Source organism: Aedes aegypti, chromosome 2, assembly GCF_002204515.2.
Source record: "Aedes aegypti strain LVP_AGWG chromosome 2, AaegL5.0 Primary Assembly, whole genome shotgun sequence".
Classification (NCBI taxonomy): domain Eukaryota; kingdom Metazoa; phylum Arthropoda; class Insecta; order Diptera; family Culicidae; genus Aedes; species Aedes aegypti.
The window spans coordinates 208,949,061-208,970,744 of record NC_035108.1 but is presented as its reverse complement, the minus strand read 5'-3'; the positions used below and the strand labels follow the sequence as shown (position 1 = coordinate 208,970,744).

The 21,684-nt window shown below is 38.0% G+C and overlaps 2 protein-coding genes across 8 annotated transcripts in view; one reads left to right on the top strand and one right to left on the bottom strand.

The window, feature by feature from the left end:
- Window positions 1-2,465, top strand: part of LOC5578489 — a 31,061-nt gene extending 28,596 nt beyond the window's left edge. Inside the window, exons 3-4 of the mRNA XM_001663826.2 lie at window positions 740-873; window positions 1,093-2,465. Of these exons, the coding sequence (XP_001663876.2) occupies window positions 740-873; window positions 1,093-1,352 (394 nt within the window). The 3' untranslated portion in view covers window positions 1,353-2,465. The remainder of the gene's footprint in view (window positions 1-739; window positions 874-1,092) is intronic.
- A 12,737-nt stretch (window positions 2,466-15,202) lies between these two features.
- LOC5578486 (putative uncharacterized protein DDB_G0279653) overlaps window positions 15,203-21,684 on the bottom strand; it is a 74,536-nt gene continuing 68,054 nt past the window's right edge. For all 7 annotated transcript variants that reach the window (XM_021843833.1, XM_021843834.1, XM_021843837.1 and 4 more), the window contains 3 exons: window positions 17,004-17,329; window positions 16,592-16,685; window positions 15,203-16,422 (listed from right to left, as the gene is read on the bottom strand). In XM_021843833.1, coding sequence (XP_021699525.1) covers window positions 16,312-16,422; window positions 16,592-16,685; window positions 17,004-17,329 — 531 coding nt within the window. In that variant the 3' untranslated portion in view covers window positions 15,203-16,311. The remainder of the gene's footprint in view (window positions 16,423-16,591; window positions 16,686-17,003; window positions 17,330-21,684) is intronic.

The following is a 21,684-nucleotide window of genomic DNA, read 5'->3' as shown; positions in this document are numbered from 1 at the left end:
GAATTGATAAATTCGTGAATACAAACAAACCATTGCCCACGACGTGCTTAGTTCGGTTTAGAAAGGCTAAAAATGATATTTATACTGCCGTGAATCGCAAGTCAGTCCCATCTGCATTTTTGTCAAAATTGAGTTGAGTTCAGTTTTCAACATATCTTCCAATGATTTTTCAGCTGTACTAATAAGATAACAAGATTGGTTCGGAAAAATAGGAAAAAACAGCAAGTCAAATTGTCCCATAATGAAAAGTAATCGCATATCAGTCACACTACAGATTCCCGCACCGTGTAACACAAAAATGAACCGTGTTTTGATAATCTTTATATTTTTCTCGGAAAGATATCATATTAAAAAGCAAATTGTGAAAGATTCATTAGGATTTGAACATGTTTGAATCTTCTGGAATTTTTTGAATATTCGTATGGAAAACGAGTTTGAAAACTTCACAGCCCATTTTCTCAATGCCTACTTTTTACAGATGGGACTGACTTGCGATTCACGGCAGTATATGGCACACAATATATTAATGGTTAAAATTTCAAAGAATTACACAAAAATCAAAAAAGTAAGAGCATTTCGTAAGCACTGCACGAAAACAAATGTGTTATATCCAAATGCGATCTTCTGTTCAAGGTATTAGTCATTCCTCAGACGGAACATTTCATTCTTCATTGATATATAAAGATTTTTCTAATCATGTCATTCATATAAAAAGTAATATGAACCTTTTCTATTCTAGTGAAGGGTACGGAGGACCCCCATGTGGGTTCTTCTGCCTACACCGGCAGAACGTTACAGACAACTCAAGTAGAATCAAATTGAACAATGAAGGTCATGCTGAAATTTGTCCAACGCTTTGCCGTAATGGTTTAGGTGAGTTTGTTTTTATGTGAAACATCCAGAGTTGCATTAAGCTTTGAAGGGTGCTGGACCGTATTTTGGATAAACAAGTCGATATTTAAAAAAAGCCAAAAAATCAGTTTCAAGGAAATTCATCTAAAAAATATATGAAGGTTATGGCTCCACTCTCCTTTGAATTCCGCTCTAAGTACATCGATTCAACATGTATTAATTATATATATTATCCAACAGGTGCTGCGAAATGCCATTGTAACCCAATGACTTCTTCAGACATAGTCCACGATCGCAATAGTGTCTGCACTACTTTCTGCTCGGTGGCCAACATCCAACTCGAAGGTTGCAGTGCTTGTGCTGGAGAAGCTTTCTCTGATCCTAACTCTGCATCCGACGTGCAAACAACGACACCGAATTGGGACGAACTATGCACTCTATGGTGTAGAATGGGTGAAGGCGGGACATTATGCAATTGTGATTTACCTCCATTTGTTTGAGGAAATTAATTTATTTTAGTTTCGTTATTATTGTTTTGCTATAAAACCATAAACTATCGGTGAATCAAGTTTTGAAGACATATTTTAAGAAGATTCAGGAGTAACAAAAGTAGATCAATACATATCGAAGGAAATTCAATGTTGATTTCCTGTAAAACTTATATTTTTTGTTTGTTATTTTGGTCGACAAATATTACTAAACTTGTATTGAAACTGAATTGATCAAATTTAAAATTAAGAAGAACGCAAATCAAAGGGCTTCCAAACAAATATCACTTCAGAGGAATATCCGTCATAAGTAGTTGTGTATATCAAAAAATATTTCCTCAATAGTCAACCCTCATCCAGTTAGAGTGGATTAGTTATAATAAATAAAATTCATTATTTATTACTTAACAGCTTACTTCGCCGTCTACTAACGATGGGGAAAAAGCATGAACTCCAATTCGATAGAGTTATCTCTGTTGAACGTCAATTTTTTAGTATAAATTCAATGATGGAACTCTCTTTTAGTTTCCCTGCCACGCAATGCAGGTCCCATTTTAAGTGCAAAGCCATTATAACACAACACATGTACATACGTACAAACATCAAATTTGAACAACTAACGTCTGTCATCTTCATAAAAAACTAGGCGTTTCAAATTGAAATCTGCTGTAAAAGACAATAAATAATATAAGATCAACAGACAAAGGCAGAGTTAATGAAATAAAAAAAAAACTGAAAAACTGTAGCTTGCGTTAGGAATTAATGTTGTAATTCAGTAAATACAGAAGTTTAGACATGCTTGAATAAACTTGAAAACCATACGCAACCAAGACCGAAGGAAGTATTTCGCGATAATTTCGATTGTTCTCATCAGACCTACAAAAATGACATCAATAAGAAAGAGCATTGATGTGATATATGATAATACACAAACTTCAAATTTGCTGCAAAAATAACATCTTACTCTACCGTAACTGTTAAACTATAAGATCGAAACAAAATTGTACACTATGAGCACAACGCTAAAATGCAATGACATTGAGACAATAAACTCTGATGTGTAACCGTACTAATACCTTAATGGAAAATAAAAAAACTGTATTACATGTTTTAAGCTACACACCAGGTGACAAATGTTTTATTTATTAAACATCGAACACTCCCTTTAGATACTATGGTAAGTAAGCGGAAAAGATAGTACAGGGCAGCCCCTGCACCTAAAAAGCCAAGCCTGGATGGAAAAGTCCATGGATCCTCGAAGCCGTTGATATAAGACATAGGCGATCTAACCCATAGTCGTGTAAGTATGAACATGAAAGCGTCCAGGAGATCAATTCTAACAAAGAGTGGATAGCTGTAGAATTTGGATAAAAACAAATTTCCTTATTTTTAAATCCTCTTATGTCTAAAAATAGGGCTTTTTGCGACCTCCCTTCAAACTTCTCAGAAGCAGTCAATTTAATTTTTCGAGGATACCTAGTAACCTGAGACGAGACTCGCGAAGACGGTCTTCTTTTTCTGTGATTGCTGAGTTTTTTTCCACTTTGTGTTTATACCTGGGAGGGAGGCACCGATACTACACACGAAATTGCATACAATTGTTTTCCAAATTGCAAGATAACTCCAGTTTGCCAACGGCAATCAAGGCAGGCTTAGTTAAAATTGCTAATTTTCATTTGTTGTGTACCTTCGATCTTTCTGGACAAACATTGAAAAAGGGCCACAGTTTTCTATGCGTTTAATTTTCAGTTTTAATGAAAACAGTAAAAAGAGCCTCATTCCAATACGTTACATTCAATTAGAATAAACAGTGCTCTCGTGACGTTACTTTTGAATGTGCATGAATTGATTGTAATTCGATTTTTACTACTTTTGATAAAATGCAAAAATATGCTTAGGCTAATTACGCGCTTTTATCATGTTTGTCCATTGTTTAAGATCCGGGCTCACAGTAACAGTTCGTGACAGCAAAATCTCGGCTCACTGTGACGTAGAGAAATTTTGTATTGGTTTCTCCCTCCCAGGTTTATACCAATTATGCGCAAGCCGTTCGGGTGGTAAATGACTGGACAATGCGTACCATTGGTACTTCGCGTACCTGCAGGTATAAAATAGACCCCATTTGTGGTCCTTAGCCTCTTGTCCAGTAACTCCTATCCCTACCTCCCCGTGGTGCCGCCTGGGATACGAGTAACCGTAGGGAAGATCGGGTAACCAACCCTGGTGGAACCTTGGTCGTATGCTGACAGGGAAGGGGGGCTCCTCTCTTCTGAGGGTGTAGCTTATCAGAGCGTCTGTTCTCCATGTTAGGGGCGGCTCAAAACAGCGTCTGTTCTCCATGTTAGGAGCGGCTGATTATCGTCCTAGTGCCAGCGTGGGACTCTAAACAGTGCTGTGCACGATGATTCTCCGGCGAGACAGGGGGTTGGTGCAGGCCTTACAAGCCAGCCGTAAAAATCATCAGTACAGGAAGCATACAATGTAAATTCGGACCGGAACAATCGGCATAGACACAGGCATCGAAAACGGACTAACGATTGGAAACTCGGATCATGGAACTGTAAGTCTCTCAATTTCTTGGGAAGTACCCGCATTCTTTCCGAATTATTGAGGGTCCGCAAGTTCGACATCGTAGCGCTGCAGGAGGTTTGCTGGAAAGGGTCGACGATACATACGTATAGGGATGGTTATACCATCTACCAGAGCTGCGGCAATAGACATGAGCTGGGCACAGCTTTTATCGTGATGGGCGAAATGCAGAGGCGCGTGATTGGTTGGTGGCCAATCGACAACAGAATGTGCAAGTTGAGGATCAAAGGCCGTTTCTTCAATATCAGCATAATCAACGTGCACAGCCCTCACCTAGCAAGTGACGATGACGATAAGGACGCTTTCTACGCGCAGCTGGAACGTGAATACGATGGCTGCCCAAGCCATGATGTCAAAATCGTTATTGGAGATCTCAACGCTCAGGTTGGCCAGGAGGAGGAATTTAGACCGATTATAGGGAAGTTCAGCGCTCACCAGCTTACGAACGAAAACGGCCTTAGACTGATTGATTTCGCCGCCTCCAAAAACATGGCCATACGTAGTACCTACTTCCAGCACAGCCTCCCGTATCGGTACACCTGGAGATCACCCCAACAGACTGAATCGCAAATCGACCACGTTTTGATTGATGGAAAGCACTTCTCGGACATTATCGACGTCAGAACCTATCGCGGCGCAAACATCGATTCGGACCACTACCTTGTGACGGTTAAAGTGCGCCAACGACTTTCCGTTGTGAACAACATTCGGTACCGACGCCCACCACGGTACAATCTGGAGCGACTCACGCAACCCGAAGTCGCAACTGAATACGCGCAAAGCCTTGAGGCAGCGTTGCCGGAAGAGGGAGAGCTCACCGAAGCCCCTCTTGAGGACTGCTGGAGTAGTCTCAAAGCAGCCATAAACAACGCAGCGGAAGGTGCCATTGGGTTCGTGGAAGCAAATCGACGGAACGGTTGGTTCGACGAGGAGTGTCAGACGGTTTTGGACGAGAAGAATGCAGCGCGGGCGATGATGCTGCAGCAAGGCACCCGTCAAAACGTGGAACGATACAAACAGAAGCGAAGACAGCAAACCCATCTATTCCGGGATAAAAAGCGCCGCCTGGAAGAGTTGGAGTGCGAAGAGATGGAGCAGTTGTATCGTTCTCAAGAAACACGTAAGTTCTACAAGAAACTAAATGCATCCCGCAAAGGCTTTGTGCCGCGAGCCGAAATGTGTCGGGATAAGGATGGTGGTATCTTGACGGACGAACGTGAGGTGATTGAAAGGTGGAAGCAGCACTACGATGAACACCTAAACGGCGCAGAGGAGGAAGATCAAGACAGCAGGAGGAATGGCTTCATCAGTACGGCGGATGAGGGAGACGTGCCAACTCCCACAATATGTGAAGTTAAGGATGCTATCAAACAGCTCAAGAACAACAAAGCAGCTGGAAAGGATGGTATTGGAGCGGGACTTATTAAAATGGGCCCGGACAGGTTGGCCACTTGTTTGCACCGATTGATAGCCAGGATCTGGGATACAGAACAGCTACCGGAGGAGTGGAAGGAGGGAATAATATACCCAATATACAAAAAGGGTGACAAGTTAGAATGTGAGAACTATCGAGCGATCACCATTCTTAATGCAGCCTATAAAGTGCTTTCCCAGATCATCTTCCGCCGTCTATCGCCACTGGCAAGCAGATTTGTTGGAAGTTATCAAGCCGGATTTGTGGACGGTCGATCGACGACAGACCAAATCTTTATGTTGCGGCAGATCCTCCAAAAGTGTCGCGAATATCAAGTCCCTACGCACCACCTATTGATCGATTTCAAAGCGGCCTACGATACCATCGACCGCGAAGAGCTATGGAAGATTATGGACGAGAACGGTTTTCCCGGGAAACTGACTAGACTGATCAAAGCTACGATGGATAGTGTACAGTGCTGTGTGAAGATATCGGGTGCTTTATCGGACCCGTTTGAAACACGCAAAGGATATCGACAAGGCGATGGTCTTTCCTGCCTCCTGTTCAATATTGCGCTAGAAGGTGTTATGAAACGGGCGGGCTTCAACATGCGGGGCACGATCTTCAATAAATCCAGCCAGTTCATTTGTTTCGCTGACGACGTGGACATTGTCGGAAGAACGTTCCAGGTGGTTGCTGAACAGTATACCAGGCTGAAACGTGAAGCAGATCGGGTTGGATTGAAGGTAAATACGTCGAAGACGAAATATCTGCTGGCTGGAGGAACCGAGCGCGATAGAGCTCGCATAGGCAGGTGGTGGACGAATTCGTCTATCTCGGATCATTGATAACGTCGGATAACAACTGCAGCAGAGAAATTCGAAGACGTATCATCGCCGGAAGTCGTGCTTACTATGGACTCCACAAGACCTTGCGGTCTGGTAAACTTCACTTTCGTACTAAGTGTACCATATACAAGACGCTAATAAGACCGGTAGTCCTCTACGGGCATGAGACGTGGACAATGCTCGAAGAGGACTTGCAAGCGCTAGGAGTTTTTGAACGACGTGTGCTTAGGACGATCTGCGGCGGAGTATGTGAGAACGGCGTATGGAGGAGAAGAATGAACCACGAGCTTGCGCAACTCTACGGTGAACCCAGTATCACGAAAGTCGCCAAAGCTGGAAGGGTACGATGGGCGGGACACGTTGTGAGAATGCCGGATAACAATCCCGCAAAAATGGTGTTCAACTCAAATCCGGCCGGTAAAAGACGAAGAGGAGCGCAACGAGCTAGGTGGTTTGACCAAGTGGAGCAGGATCTTGGAAGTGTGGGGCGATCGAGGAATTGGAGGTTAGCAGCCATGGACCGAGTTAGTTGGCGTAACATTGTGGCGCAGGTCATGTCTTGAAGGACGTAGCGCCAGCAAAAGTAAGTAAAGTAAGTAAAGCGCAAGCCGTTCAAATCCTCACATGAACCTCTCAGCAAAAAATGATTGAGTTTGCATCACATCGAATCATAAAAAGCCGTTTGAGTGAAATTTCATGCCAGCAAACGTAGTAGACATTAGAAATAATTAATCTTCTGCTTAGATTTATCAGCAACTTTGGAAAAAACTGCTCCGCTGACTGAGGTTTTTAACAACAGTTTACTTTGAACACAATACGACGAGTACGACACTTTTTCAGCCATTATAACGGTGGGCTACATTTGACGTTTCGTGAGAGGGGAATCTGGGCTGCATATGACGTTGATATTTTTCCTCTTCGTGAGTCTCTCTCAGCTAGTAACCTAACGGGTGCGAACTGGAAAACAACAAGCAGCCAGGCTGCTGTCAAGATTAAATTTTCATCAAAATGATCCGAGTATGCCTAGAAGTGTGCGGTCATTATATTGGCACGCTAAAATATGTGTGTACCTTGAAAATGGTTTCCTGCGCTACAAGCAACCAAATAAACGAACAACGATTGGCACTGGTGGAAAAAAAATGTGTTCAAATTGAATGCACGAGTTCACTATTTGACGTTTGAGCCGTGCCGTGTTATTTACGTGACCATGGCAACGAGTGAATTCGGCACCACTCAAACAACAGAGTCAAATATCGAATTTTCAAGAACATTAGAGTAAATGCTCCAATAGTGGAGGTACAAAGTACGATAACAAAGTACAAATAAATGTTCAATTTTGCTTTTTCATGTGTTAATGATGTCTAGTGTTAATAAATATCGAACAATATTGAAATTGCTATTGCAAGTGTGAAAGTTACATAACTTTTATCTAGTCCTTTTATACACTATTGAATACTGTAACTTTTAGCAAATTCCTAGAATGACATATTTCTGTATGGTTCTTGGAAGGATTTTCAGTCTTGTTTAATACGACCAAATGTTTGATATGATTCTCACCTCTATAAAATCAACAAAAATAGAAACAATACTCAAATCTTCTGTTTCAAATCTGAGGTCAATAACCGGTGTAATTACTTCAAAATACTTTTACTCAGTGCTATAGAAAACTTAAATAACGGTTACATATCGATGTGTTGTAAGTTTCATCCCTGTTGCAAGTTATACCGCTAGACGCGCCGTTCATTTATTACGTAAGGGTTTGAGATTTCTTATGCGCCATACAAATTATTTTTGATTTACTTACAAAAAATCTTACAATAGGGGGAGGGGGGTCTGAAAACTACTAAAATTGTCTTACGTAATTAATGAATGGACCTGCTTTGCTCATATCCACAGTTGATCAGCAGAAGTTTTCTCATTTTTTTTTTGTATCAGAAAGCCAGTGGGTTACATGCATGGCCTGATTCGCTACTCACCACATAGTAACGCATTTGCATTAGTGTCTATGCACGAAAAATCGCTGAAAGATAACGCGGAAAATATTTGTATGGTGAAATGCATCTAACGAATTATTTCTCAAAATTGGGAACAATTTTCGAAAAAAATACTTGGTACCGGTTGTACGTAATGATAAGGACTATCACGCCAACCAAATATTTTTTTGATTAATACTTGCATTTGCGAATTTGAAGTTAGATGCCTCATACTCGATTCAAATTTTCCGAGGCTTCGATTTCCGATTTTGACGAGGTGGTTTGTGGATTTTCTCAGTGTGGTTGCTTGAAGAGTTGCTGTTCAAGTTATTTGAATTCAAGTTTCCACCTTATTTTTCCGTCCCTGGAGTTTAGCTTACTGGAAAACCTTGAGTATAATTTTATTTTATTATTTTTTTTTTGTTTTCTTTTGTTCATCTCACATTTGATCTTGTTGTAATATTGATCTTTTTGTTTCCGTTATGGAAACTGATGGGGATGAGGGGGGATCAAAAGAGAATTCTGTGCATTCTGCCACCACTTCAATGACAAAATCTTTTCGAGTGAAGGTTTACCCTTCTAGTTTCTCTGGACCCATTGTTGTCTATTTCAGGAAAAAAGAGAAACCTATAAATGTGTTGCTTATTTCCTCAGAGGTTTATAAAAGAGTATAAATCTGTGAAGGAAATTAAAAAAAATTCTCTGGATAAATTAAGAGTAGTTTTTGGATCACGCGATGATGCGAATGCTCGTTTAGAATCCAGAATATTTTTCAATTCCTATCGTGTGTACGCACCTTGTGATGCATGCGAAATAAACGGAATTATTTATGACTAGTGAGCCCGGAAAACTTCGTCTTGCCATCAAGTAGGCTGTTGAAAAATGCTATAGATCGTCCCATACAAAATGACAGTTCCGTTCACGCTCGTTTTTCCAAGTTTCCCGATGAATATCCTGGGATTTTTATACACACAAACACGTCGGAACACATGACGAACAGAATGGAAAATTAATCATTCAAACCAGTTGACCCGTTCGGAAGCCATTTCGTGACATACAAACACCACTCCATTTTTATTTATATAGATGAGTCTTTGAACTGTGATGACATAAGAAATCATGGTTCAGGCTTATTTAAGAACAAATCCATTTCTCCGGTTAAGATTTTGGATTGTGTTCGTTTATCTTAATTACTCATTGATGGAAACAATTCAAAATATGTACATTCTAATTGTATCAAGATTACGTTTTCTGGATCTGTACTTCCAGATTATGTAATGGTTGATAATGTTATTTTTCACGTGTGGCTTTACTATCCAAAGCTTATGCACTGTGATCGATGCCTTCTGTTCGGTCACACTTCTAATTTTTGTTCAAACAAGCAAAAATGTTTGAAATGTGGAGAACTTCACGATTCTTCCGCATGTAAAAATCAATCTGAAGTTTGTATTTATTTTAAACATAAACATAATTCTTTAAATGAATGTGTCGTTTATATTGAGAATCAGTCGAAATTTAATCAAAAAATTAAAAACAAAAACCTTATGTCTTATGCTGAAGCTATGAAATCTTCAGATAACATTGCTTCTCTTAACACTTTTGAATTTTTATCAGATGATGATAGTGATGAATGTCAGGAAAATGTTGATAATTATATTTACAAACCTCCTAGCAAAAGAAAAAGAACCACCAATAAAAAGTTCAATAAGCAGAACCAAATTTTTGAACCTCAACCATCTACCTCGTTTGATTTAAATTTCCTCCCTTTGAATAACTCAGCTTCAACTAAAAACATTCCTGGATTTCGTAAAATGGAAGTTGACGCATCCAATAATAATAGCCAAAACTCAAACAATTCGCCAAATGAAAGACCTAAGGAAAATTCTGATAATTAAATTCTAGTCATTTTAGAGGAAAAAGTAGATTTTTTAGGATTGAATGATTTTTGGAAAAAGTTAAACAAATTGGTTTTACCCATTTTGGCTTCCTTTTAAAATAAGTTGAATTCATTTGGACCCCTCATTTCGTCATTGTTTTCGTCGTAATGGCTTCTATAACCATAAATAACATGAATATTTTACATTGGAATTGCCGCAGTATAATTCCCAAAATTGATAGATTACAAGTGCTTATTAACCACCATAATATAGATTTGTTTTGTTTAAATGGAACATGGCTAACTCCATCAAAAATCTTTCGCATTCCAAAATTTAATATAATTCGAAAAGATAGGGATAGCATTGCATTCGCAAATTGAATACGTTGCTATTTCTATAACCAAAAAAATTGCGAGTTTTCTATTATATGTTTTATATCCCTCCGAATGCAAGTTTTTCTTTGTCACAAATTAAAAGTATTTTAAATGAAATTCCTCCTCCAGTTTACATATTGGGTGTTTTCAATGCTCATAATTTTGCTTGGGGTAGCGAAAAAACAGATGGTAGAGGTTCATTAATTATGGATTTAATTGATGATTTAAACTTACATATTCTTAATGATGGATCTTTTACTAGGATTGTTGTGCCGCCAAATCATCATTCTTGTATTGATTTATCTCTTTGTTCTAATAGTATGTCAATGAAATCTTCTTGGAAAACTATTGATGATCCTAATGGTAGCGATCATTTACCAATTTTAATTGAAATTCAAAATTCAGGTCGCGGTAATTTATTATATAATTCTCATGTTCCTGACCTTTGCCAAAATGTTAATTGGACAAAATTTTCTGATCTTGTTTCCTTTTCCTTAATTAATATAATTAATCTAGCTTCTCCTATTGAAAATTACAATAATTTTTCAAAATTACTAATTGATTGTTTGCACAAATCTCAAAATAAAAAAATAGCGAGTCATAACAAAAAAAAGCGTCCTTGCTTCTGGTGGGATAATGAATGTTCCATAGCTCTAAAAACAAAATCTGATGCTTTTAAAAAATTTCGCAGATCAGGCTCCAGAAATCATAATTTTTTATATTGCAAAGCTGAAGCATTATTCATAAAACTAACTAAATCCAAGAAGAGAAATTATTGGAAAAATTTTGTTCAAAATCTAGATCAAGAAACATCATTATCTACTTTGTGGTCGGTTGCAAGAAATTTAAGAAACTATGATTCGACTGTTTCTACTGATTTGGAATATTCTGAAAAATGGATAGATGAGTTTGTATCTAAAATTTGTCCTGATTTTGTTCCCAAATCCATTAAGTTTAAAAATAGAAGTCAAGATCATTTTCCTGAACTTTGTAGTCCACTTACAATAGCTGAGTTTAATTTAGCATTGTCAATTACTAAAAATACTTCTCCAGTAATTGATAATATTAAATTTATTGTTTTGAAAAAAATACCTGATGATGAAAAGCTTCATTTACTTTCAATATATAATGATTTCTTATCTCAAAATAAAACAGTCATCAGTATTCTTAAACCTGGTAGAGATCCATCATTAGCTGATAGTAGGAGACCCATTAGTTTGTTATCATATTTGCGCAAAATTTTAGAAATAATGATACTGAATCGTCTCGAATTGTGGGCAGAGAACAATAACATTTTTTCATCTTCTCAATTTGGTTTTAGAAGAGGTCGTGGTACTCGTGACTGTGTTTCACTTTTGGCTTCACAAATTCAACTTTCGTTTAATGAAAAACAGGATGTAGTTTCCACTTTTCTTGATGTTTCTGGAGCCTATGATTCTGTACTTATTGAATTACTGTTCGAAAAGATGAATTATCTAAATCTTCCAAATTTAATCTCCAATTTCATTTATAATTTATTTTCTTTTAAAATTATGATTTTTTTTCATAATGGATCCTCAAAATTATCAAGATATAGTTATTTTGGACTTCCACAAGGATCTTGTTTGAGTCCATTTTTATATAACTTGTTCACCAGGGATATTGCATCAATTATTTCAAATTGTTGTTATTTGCTTCAGTTTGCCGATGATAATGTTGTTTCTATTAGCGGCAAAAATAGAGAAGTCATTAGACATTTTATGCAATGTGCCTTGAATAATATTGATTTATGGGCTCATGAGAATGGATTTTCATTTTCAGTTCAAAAAACTAAATGTATCATATTTTCAAGAAAACATTCTAATATAACCATTGATTTGTACCTCAATGGAATTGAAATTGAACAAGTTGATGAGTATAAATATCTTTGTATATGGTTTGATTCTAAATTGACTTGGAACATTCATATCAAACAAATTCAAAAAACATGTTCGAAAAGAATTAATTTTCTTCGCACAATCACGGGTACTTGGTAGGGTGCAAATCCATCTGATTTAATAACGCTTTATAAAACTACTATCCGTTCAGTTATGGAATATGGTTGCTTTAATTTTGGAAGTGCTGCACAAACATTTTTTGTTAAACTTGAAAAAATACAATTTCGTTGTTTAAGAATTTGTTTGAGACTTATGAATTCAACTCATACTCAATCAACAGAAGTTCTTACTGGTGTTTCTCCACTCAAAATTCGTTTTCAAGAACTGAATTGTAAATTTTTGATGAATTGTTTGTCAACTAATCATCCAATTATCAATATTTTGAAGTCACTATTTGAAATTAACCCGACGAGCAAAATATTGGAACCTTATATTAATTGCTCCACTGAAAATATTGTACCAGTTCCATTGAATGGTTTTTACAGTTATAAAATTGATGTTCATACTTATCAACCTTTGATTGACTTGTCTTTGTTTCATGAATTAAAACAATTTCCAAAACATTTACATCCTTATTTTGCTAATATCTTATTTGAGCGTAAATTTGATGGAATCACCCCTGCACAATTTTATTTTACAGATGGTTCGTTAATTCAAGATACCACGGGTTTCAGAGTATACCATGACCCCACAGTTATGGATCAAATAGTGTGGAGTCCAACCTATAAAATTCAATAAAACGACATGGAAAACGTAAAATTGTAACTTAAAAGCACGAATTGAATCGTTTCAAATTGTAACCTCGGTTAGTAAACTGTTTTGAGTGCAATATTTACATAGGATTGCATAAAAATTAAAAATTGTGTCGGTTTCTGAAAACCATATTATGGATCAATTTTCATATTATGGATCAAATTGTGACATATTACGGATCAGTGCGCAAAATCAAGAGAATTTTAACTCAATGCATCTGTATTCCATGATTTGGCGAAGTTATCAATATGTCACATATTACTGCAAAAAATAGCAGTGTTAGATCTGGAAACAAGGGTAAAATGCCATTTTTGTTGTGATACTACATTGTAGTAAGTGAGACATGTACTGTTTTCGCTCCACACCAAGTTTTCCACCCATTTTTGTCTGCTAAAAAATGATATTTTCAAACCTTGTTGTTTTATTAGTTTTATCCTTAGTGCTATTGTCTGAACATGTCGAATCCAATGCTTAAAATGGCAGAAATCTACATTATTTGGAAGTGATCCATAACCGTGGTAAACAATCATTTCCTGGTCCATATTATGGATCACTAGTTAGAAGTGCTAATATTCGGTATTTAGAATCAACAATCGAGAAAAATGTTTCCCAAAGAGGAATTCATACTAAATCGAAGCGAACGAGCATGTTTTATAGTATAACATTTGAATTTTACCACCTGTGGGGGCTTATGAATGCTGACGGCACTTCTTACAGAAAACGACCATATAATGATAGCTGTGTGGTACCATCTAAACAATTGTACAAAACACAGTTATTTAGCGGTTGAATGGTGTGCTTAACATTACAAATGCTAGAAGACAAATAGTATAACATGGGAAAAATATGTTTTAGGTCAACGTTTATGTTTTGAGCGAGTTATCCGATGTTGAACGCCAAAGTGATCCGTCACTGTGGGTGATCCGTAACTGTGTGGGCATGGTATAATGAATTTTCGGCTCTCTTTTTTAAATTTCAAGCTCCTTGTTCTATTTTCTTAGCAGAATTAATCGCTTCATACTTCGCTTGAACCTTAATAAAGGAGTGTCCACCAAATATTTACATTGTTTGTTCTGATAGCTTGAGTTGTCTTCATGCTTTGAACACCATTTCTTTCAATTTCAAAACTCATTATATATTATTTATATTGAAAAAACTTTTATTTGACTTACACTCTTAGGGATTTATCATAAAAAATAATATGGATCCCTTCCCATTGTAAAATTTTCGGTAATGAGCAGGCTGATTCATTGGCTAAACTTGGTGTTGCTCGAGGGCTAATTTATAACCGTAACATTTTTCCTTCTGAATATTATCCCAAATTAAAGCAATATTCCATTAGTAAGTGGCAAATGTGTTGGAATTCAAGTGATAAAGGAAGATGGTGTTATTCAATTCGTCCAAAGGTCAGTCTTTTTCCGTGGTTTCAGAATATACCAGGTAGTAGACATTTTATATGCTTTTTTTCACGACTGATATCGAATCATTATTCATGTAACAGTCATTTATATCGCATCAATATTAAGGATTCCTATTTGTGTGAGTGTGGAATCTATTATGAAGATATTGATCATATTGTACTTCAATGTTCAAGATACGTTTTACCAAGACAAAAATTAGTTAACAATATAATCAATTTTGGTCATCATTATTACACACAACCGGTACCAAATATTTCTCGAAAATAGTTCGTTAGATGCATTTCGCCATACAAATAATTTTCACGTTACCTTTTAACAATTTTCGCGCATGGACGCTAGCACATGTGCGTTATTATGTTATGAGTAGCGAAAAATGCCATGCATCTAACCCATTCATTAGTAATAAATCATTACCGACCCCAAGCATATCGCAACGTGAAAAATATTAGTTGCTTCTAGCCACCGCAAAGCACTAGCGACTCAACCGTCTTAACACTGCCAGTCAATCGAAAAGCTTTGGCTGAAAATATTATTCGAATCAACGCGCAGACAACGGCTGGTGGATTGAAGGGTGTTGTTGAAAACTTGACTAAAAGTGTGATGAAACATCGGCTGAGAATAACTTGTATGCAATTTTGTTTGAAATATATTTCATACTGCATTTCGTGATGAATGTGATATTTAATGATAAAACATGTTTGTTAGTAGTTATTTATTAAATCCTTTTGCTACACTGTATTCGCATCTACTATGCATACTTACTTTACATTAGTTAACGTTTAAAACGTCCGTATTCCTCTGGTGATCCCGATTCAGGATTAACATTATTTTCATTTGAATAATGGACGAAACTGCAAATGACTGGTTTATTTCGAGGAACAGATTACGTTAAAAGCATTTCAAAGGCTTTTCAAAGCAAACATGAACACAAACCTTCGATATTGCATGGTTATGATTACTAGGCACCTTTGACCTCGACAATAAATGTAAAATATTTTCCTTATTTCACTGCTAAAACCTCTCTATGCCAATTTTAAAGAAGAAGACATGAAAATAAATCATCCCTTCAAGTTGTTTTACGACTTCTGTTTTTCTATTTGTACTGAATATTGGACTGTTTACTTGCAAAATATTGCAAAAACGCAAAGAAAATTTTCCTGCTCTTGTTGTGAAATAAGAAGGCATTTGAGAATGTGTCTTAACAGTCGTGATAATGTAAAATAGGGCGCAAAAACGCTGAATCAAAATTGATCATACATTAACATAAATTGATCATACATTAACCGTAAATCTTGCATTTTGTTCAACCGAATAGAAAAATTACATTAAGTTAGTTTTATTATTGGAACAGCTAAATCTATTGTTGAATTTTATTACAAAGTTGGCAGATTATTGTGTTCTTGTTCATTGCTGTTTACTATTGAATACAATTATTTTGTTTTGTTACTATTCTGCTATTTTTTCTCATGTACATCATCAATCATGCTAACATGTGGTTAAGTCTTTTCTCAATTAATATAAATCACATATCATGTAAGTTCTTCTTTTCCTGTCTGAAAAATGTTACAAATGTTCGCCTTAGAAAGCTTTACATCTCGTTTGGATCACTCTCGATTCATTTTAGCTTATGAAGCAGTCAAACAATAAGAGGATCTTAAGTAATACAGTGCAAAGAAGTAGATAACTGAACAGATACGTGTTAAGAATTCATTATAATAACGTTTGCATAATATCTTCGAGACGGCATACGAGACGAGAACGATTAGAACGCCATTCAGCAAGGTAAAACTATCTTAATATATAAAACTATTCGGCCAGTTCATCGATGCGACATCGTACAGCATGTTCCACTACCTCTAGACTGGGATAGTCCAGTTCCTTAACCAAACACAAGGTTGCAGACAACAAGTTAGAGTTCTGGAAAGATATCTTGGTAAGCATTTTTGTTCTTAAGTGCTGTTCCTGGTACCGGCAGCACACTATTGCCCATTAGGTTTTGACCAATTTCGTTGAATGTGTGTGCCTATTCCTGTACCCCACAGTACACCCAATTAATTGGTCTAAACTAAGTTCATTTGATACTCACTCTATTAACAGGCCTTCGATGAACTCCAGCAAAATGGTTGAGGACAGCATTGGATATCACACTTGCATTGTCGTTGAATCTTGAATCCGACCGCCTAAAAAGAAAGTAAACGTACATATATAAAAAAAACTCTCAAATGTGTGAAATGGATATGTCCCAACTAAAAAAATGATAAATTCTCATGGCCATGTTTTTTTACCTTTTCATGAAGATCTAATTTGTAAGAGAATCACTTCAAATATGTTTGAGCTTTCATCACGTAATAAAGGCTAATCTGATATGTAACGTCATGCCATTACCACAATAAACTGAATCTATTGTTCCTGACACCAAGATATCCTTTATTACGTAATCGAGCTCTAGTTTAAATTAAGTTAAAGATTAACATAGAGTCTAATATTCAATGACTAACCTATTTTCATTCCTTCGACGCTCCACATCTTCCCATTCATCTCGCTGCTCAGATCCTTTAGCGTTGCCATTGCGATATTGATACAAATCCCTTTCGCTGTTGGCACCAATGCTTCGTCGGTTCGAGGGATAGTTTGATTGGGCGTACTGTTGAGGCTGTTGACTTTGCTGCTGTTGGTAGTTGTTGATATGATTTGATGAGTGACCGTTGTTGTTGTTGATTTGATGTGCATTTTGACTGCTTTCATCCCATTCCGTTAGATCCAACTGGCTGTGTCGATAATGAGTGGGTGGATTTTGTCGCTGGTAGTCTGACTGGTAATATTCCTGTAAGAAAAAACATATGGGATTTAATATAACGTATCAGTCGATAGGTTTCAAATCCTTCTATCATTAAAATGTAGAAAAAATCACGATTCATTTTAAATTTCTCTGGGAAAAGCCTCGCACCAACTGTTGGCAACCCGGACCAGTGAGTTCGGTACCCGCGGTTCAGCACCACCCGCGGTTGCGACCGACAGGACAAGGAGAGAGAAATGTCATACTTTGTATTATTACGAATCAGAAAGTGCATTATCACGATTTATCCAAATACCAAATTCGTAATTTTTTTTTTTTTTTTTTTTTTTTTTTTTTTTTTTTTTTTTTTTTTTTTTTTTTTTTTTTTTTTTTTTTTTTGTATGGTATTCAGTTGGAGCTGCCTGACAGCTTAAAATGTCAAGGCTGAACCCTCGGTCTGGCTTTTGTCAAGTTTCCCCTCTACCAGGACCAATACTCAGACGGACTAGGCAATGGCGCCCACATGAACACTGTTTTTTATTAGTATTGTGACGTGGTAGTTTTTGAAAAGTACCCATATTCCCAAGCATTATGAAAATCAGCAGCTCCATTAGAATTTGTTTGAAATAGTAGTGTAGAATTTGTTTGAAATAGTAGTGCATTACTAATACTGTCTAGTCGAAATGGTTTTAAATAATTTGTCATTCAAGTGCTATTCTGATTACTATTGTCTTTTACGTAAGATAAGAGTCTTAAATGTCAAGTGTCGTCAAGTCTTAACAAAATTAGGCTGTTTAGTAGTAATTCTAGTTAATTTCATTTTTTGTTGTTAAAAGTATTTATTGGTCATTACGTTCATAAATCCTTAAAGAAAAAAGTCGCTTTCCTTGTCTTTTCAACAATTTTTCGAAACTAGCAAGTGTACCTCAATGATCGATCTCAACGTCTTACTTTCCATTGTCATTTTTATAGTGAATATTGAAGAGTGAGGTTACCTTAGGCTTCTATTACAGTCTCCTACAAGATTCACTTTTCGGTGGCAAATGCAATGCTTCACAACGCCTACTTTCTACTTGTAAATTTTGCGAAAATGAAGCTGGAATTAAATTATTTATACCGCTGTTACAAAAGAGGTATTTCTTATTATGGTAATGTAAAAACCATATTAAAATAAGATTGTCGCCACTCATTTCTACTCAGTGAATCTACTAGTCATTTTCCTAAGAGTTCCTAAGTATTCCCTACGTCGTATATGATAACGATGTATCTAGCTAGCTAATAGTAAGAGTGGCTACGGATCATTCTGGTTAGCAAAAGGCAAACTGAACGTCACCAATAGTATTAATGTCCACTTCGAATAGATTAATTATTTGAAATGGGCATCAATTCTATCAATGACGCAGAATGTCCGTTGGATCGCATCCGAGATATTATTGCGTCTATGCCATATGAATTATGACGCGGCTTTAAGCAAAAAATGCCAAAATGTGATACCACCACTACAGGTTACGCCTTTGGTTTCCATCATATGGGCTAATGGATTATGCCCTCCCATCGCGGCAAGGTCGCATAACCAAGGGGAGGGAAATTCGTTATTATCCTAAACTTATTGAATTCTAAATTTGTTAAATGCTAAGTGGATCAATTGTAAGTAAGACTACTTTGTTTCTAAATAAATTTGTTATTCTAAGTATTAAAATTATAGCACAGATATTGGAATACACGATTGCTAAAAACGAGACGGATGAATTATACATGCAGGACTATCAAATGTAAGCTAATCTAATATTGTAAAACACATGAATTGAATAACAAATTAAATTATTTCAGCTTAAAGCTAACTCAGAAACATAAGTACGGGTTTGTCTTAAAGAGGTCCGAAAACGTCGTCCACTCCTATAGCAACAAACTTTAAGATTTGATATCTTATCGGAAATACCTCCAGGAAATAGGCTCAGTGCATCGCCTGCAATCGGCCGAATACAGCAGAACCTAAGATGGTGCAATGTGACGGCTGCAATCGATGGTACCATTTCTCATGTGCTGGTGTTGGCGATAGCATAGCAGCAGAAGATCGGAGCTACAAATGTGCCCTCTGTCGCCCACCATCTCGTGCGGCGTCATCGACATCGACTACAGCCAGTGCGCGAGAAGCAAGGCTGCGATTAGAAATGCAGCACTTGGAAGAAGAAAAGAAGTTGGAGAAGGAGTTTCTTGATCGGAAATTCAAGCTGCTTCAAGCTCAGCTGGATGACGATAGTAAGAGTTCGAGAGCAAGTGCAGTGAGCGTGCACAGGTCAACCGCTAGCAACGATGATGTTCAACATTGGATCGACAGCCATCAAGCGAATCTGACTACCACAACTGGGAATGTTGCTCCCACTGGAGTCACATCGCAGACCGGTGGAGCGATCGTATCAACGGTGCCGATATCGGATGGAACCACCACGCTAAGCAGCTCAAAAATAACTCCAGTGACTATAGTTACCAGCCAAGAAGCACAACCACATCAGGAAGCCACCATTTCGAAACCGTTAGACCATGTTATCTCACCCACCAAACCAGGTGGAGTTTCGAAATCGTTCGACAACGTCATCTCTCCAATAAATACTGGACAAGCGGCAGGATTCCATCGTGTATCGAATTGGAGGGTTGCACCTCATGCACCGTTTCAATCAACGCCCGTGTCATTGAATATGCCAGTTGTGAAAACGACAACGCCCGCGCCGTGGCAGCCGAACATAAATCCATTGGTTTCGTCTTTCATCAATCAACCAACGACAGCGATTGCATCATCACACCATATTCCGGCGTCGGTGCCCTGTACTGCCCCTGGTTCATCGCTCAACGTAAGGTTCATGCCTGAAGATCCTCGAGTTGGTCAGTATCATCCTTATGTTTTACCTGGTTCATCTGTGGTGAGTACTGCCAATTTAGATTCCCTTGGAAGAAATGCCGTAGACTCAACCAGTCGAACATATGTTCACCAAGCACAAACATTTCCACTATCGACGCAGCACATAGGGTATCAACCACTACCAGGAAGTGAATCACAATTATGCTCAAGTGAAATAGTAGATAACAATAGTCTCCCTTGTTATTCGAATCCATTGATGCCCCTAGTCACTCAAAATGCTGTTCCTTCTCGAATACGTATTACTCAAAGTATTCCACAATGGGGGGTTAATTCTCAGCCGCAGTCACTGGGTCCTCCAATGGCAAGTGTATCAAGCTACCAAACACCTATTTCCGCCGTACCGAACATGCACATGCAGTACGGGGGATTGCAGCCATCATTTGGTCCAAATGCTCAGCAGTTGGCAGCGCGCCATGTTGTCCCGAAGGATCTTCCACATTTCGATGGGAATCCAACAGAATGGCCGATCTTCTGGAGTAGTTACGAGACGTCTACGCAACTTTGTGGCTACAATGAAGCGGAGAACTTAATGAGACTTCAGCGCAGTTTGAAAGGGGACGCAAAGAAAGCAGTTTGTAGTCTGCTTCTGCACCCGTCTAACGTCCCGGATATAATCAAGACGTTGAAAGTTCTTTACGGCCGGCCAGAGGCAATAATCAGTACCTTACTGGCTGAAGTCCGTGCAGCGCCGACTCCACGACCTGAGAAACTAGGCAGCATTATATCCTTCGGCTTGGCTGTCCGAAATCTTTGTGCCCACTTAATCGCGACTGATCAGCAAGTTCATTTAGCGAACCCGATTCTGATCGAAGAATTGGTTGAAAAGCTACCAGCTAACATTAAGCTCGATTGGGCTTTATACAAGCAACGAGTGGTAGATGCAAATCTGAAAACCTTCTCAGACTACATGGACGTTATTGTGACGGCAGCTAGCAGTGTAACGCCAGTTACGGACAAAACCGACAAGATGAAGGGGAAAGCCGTGGTGAATTCTCACACGTCTGAAGTACACACGGTTCAAGTTCGAGATCCAAACGTGCCGAGAATGTCTGAAGCTCCAATTCAACCAGGAAGCCAGCGTCCTTGCATGGTATGCAAAGTAGCTGGTCATAAGCCGAAAGATTGCAGCTCTTTCAAATTGAAGACTTTGGAGGGCAAGTGGCAGGTAGCACAGGAGGAGCATCTCTGTAGGCGGTGCTTGTATCCGCATGGAAAATGGCCGTGCAAGGCCCCTGTTTGCGAAATGGAAGGATGCGAACAAAAGCATCACCGGTTATTACACCCAGGAGATCCAAGAATCAACAATGCGACAAGCTCAGCTCCGGTTTCTGGTGTGATTTCCGTGCACCAACATCATCATCAAGTACTTTTTCGAATAATTCCTGTAGTTCTCCACGCCAACGGCCGGTCGGTCAAAACCTTCGCATTTTTGGATGGTGGTTCCGATTCGACACTGATGGACAGTTCTCTGGCGAAGCAACTGGAA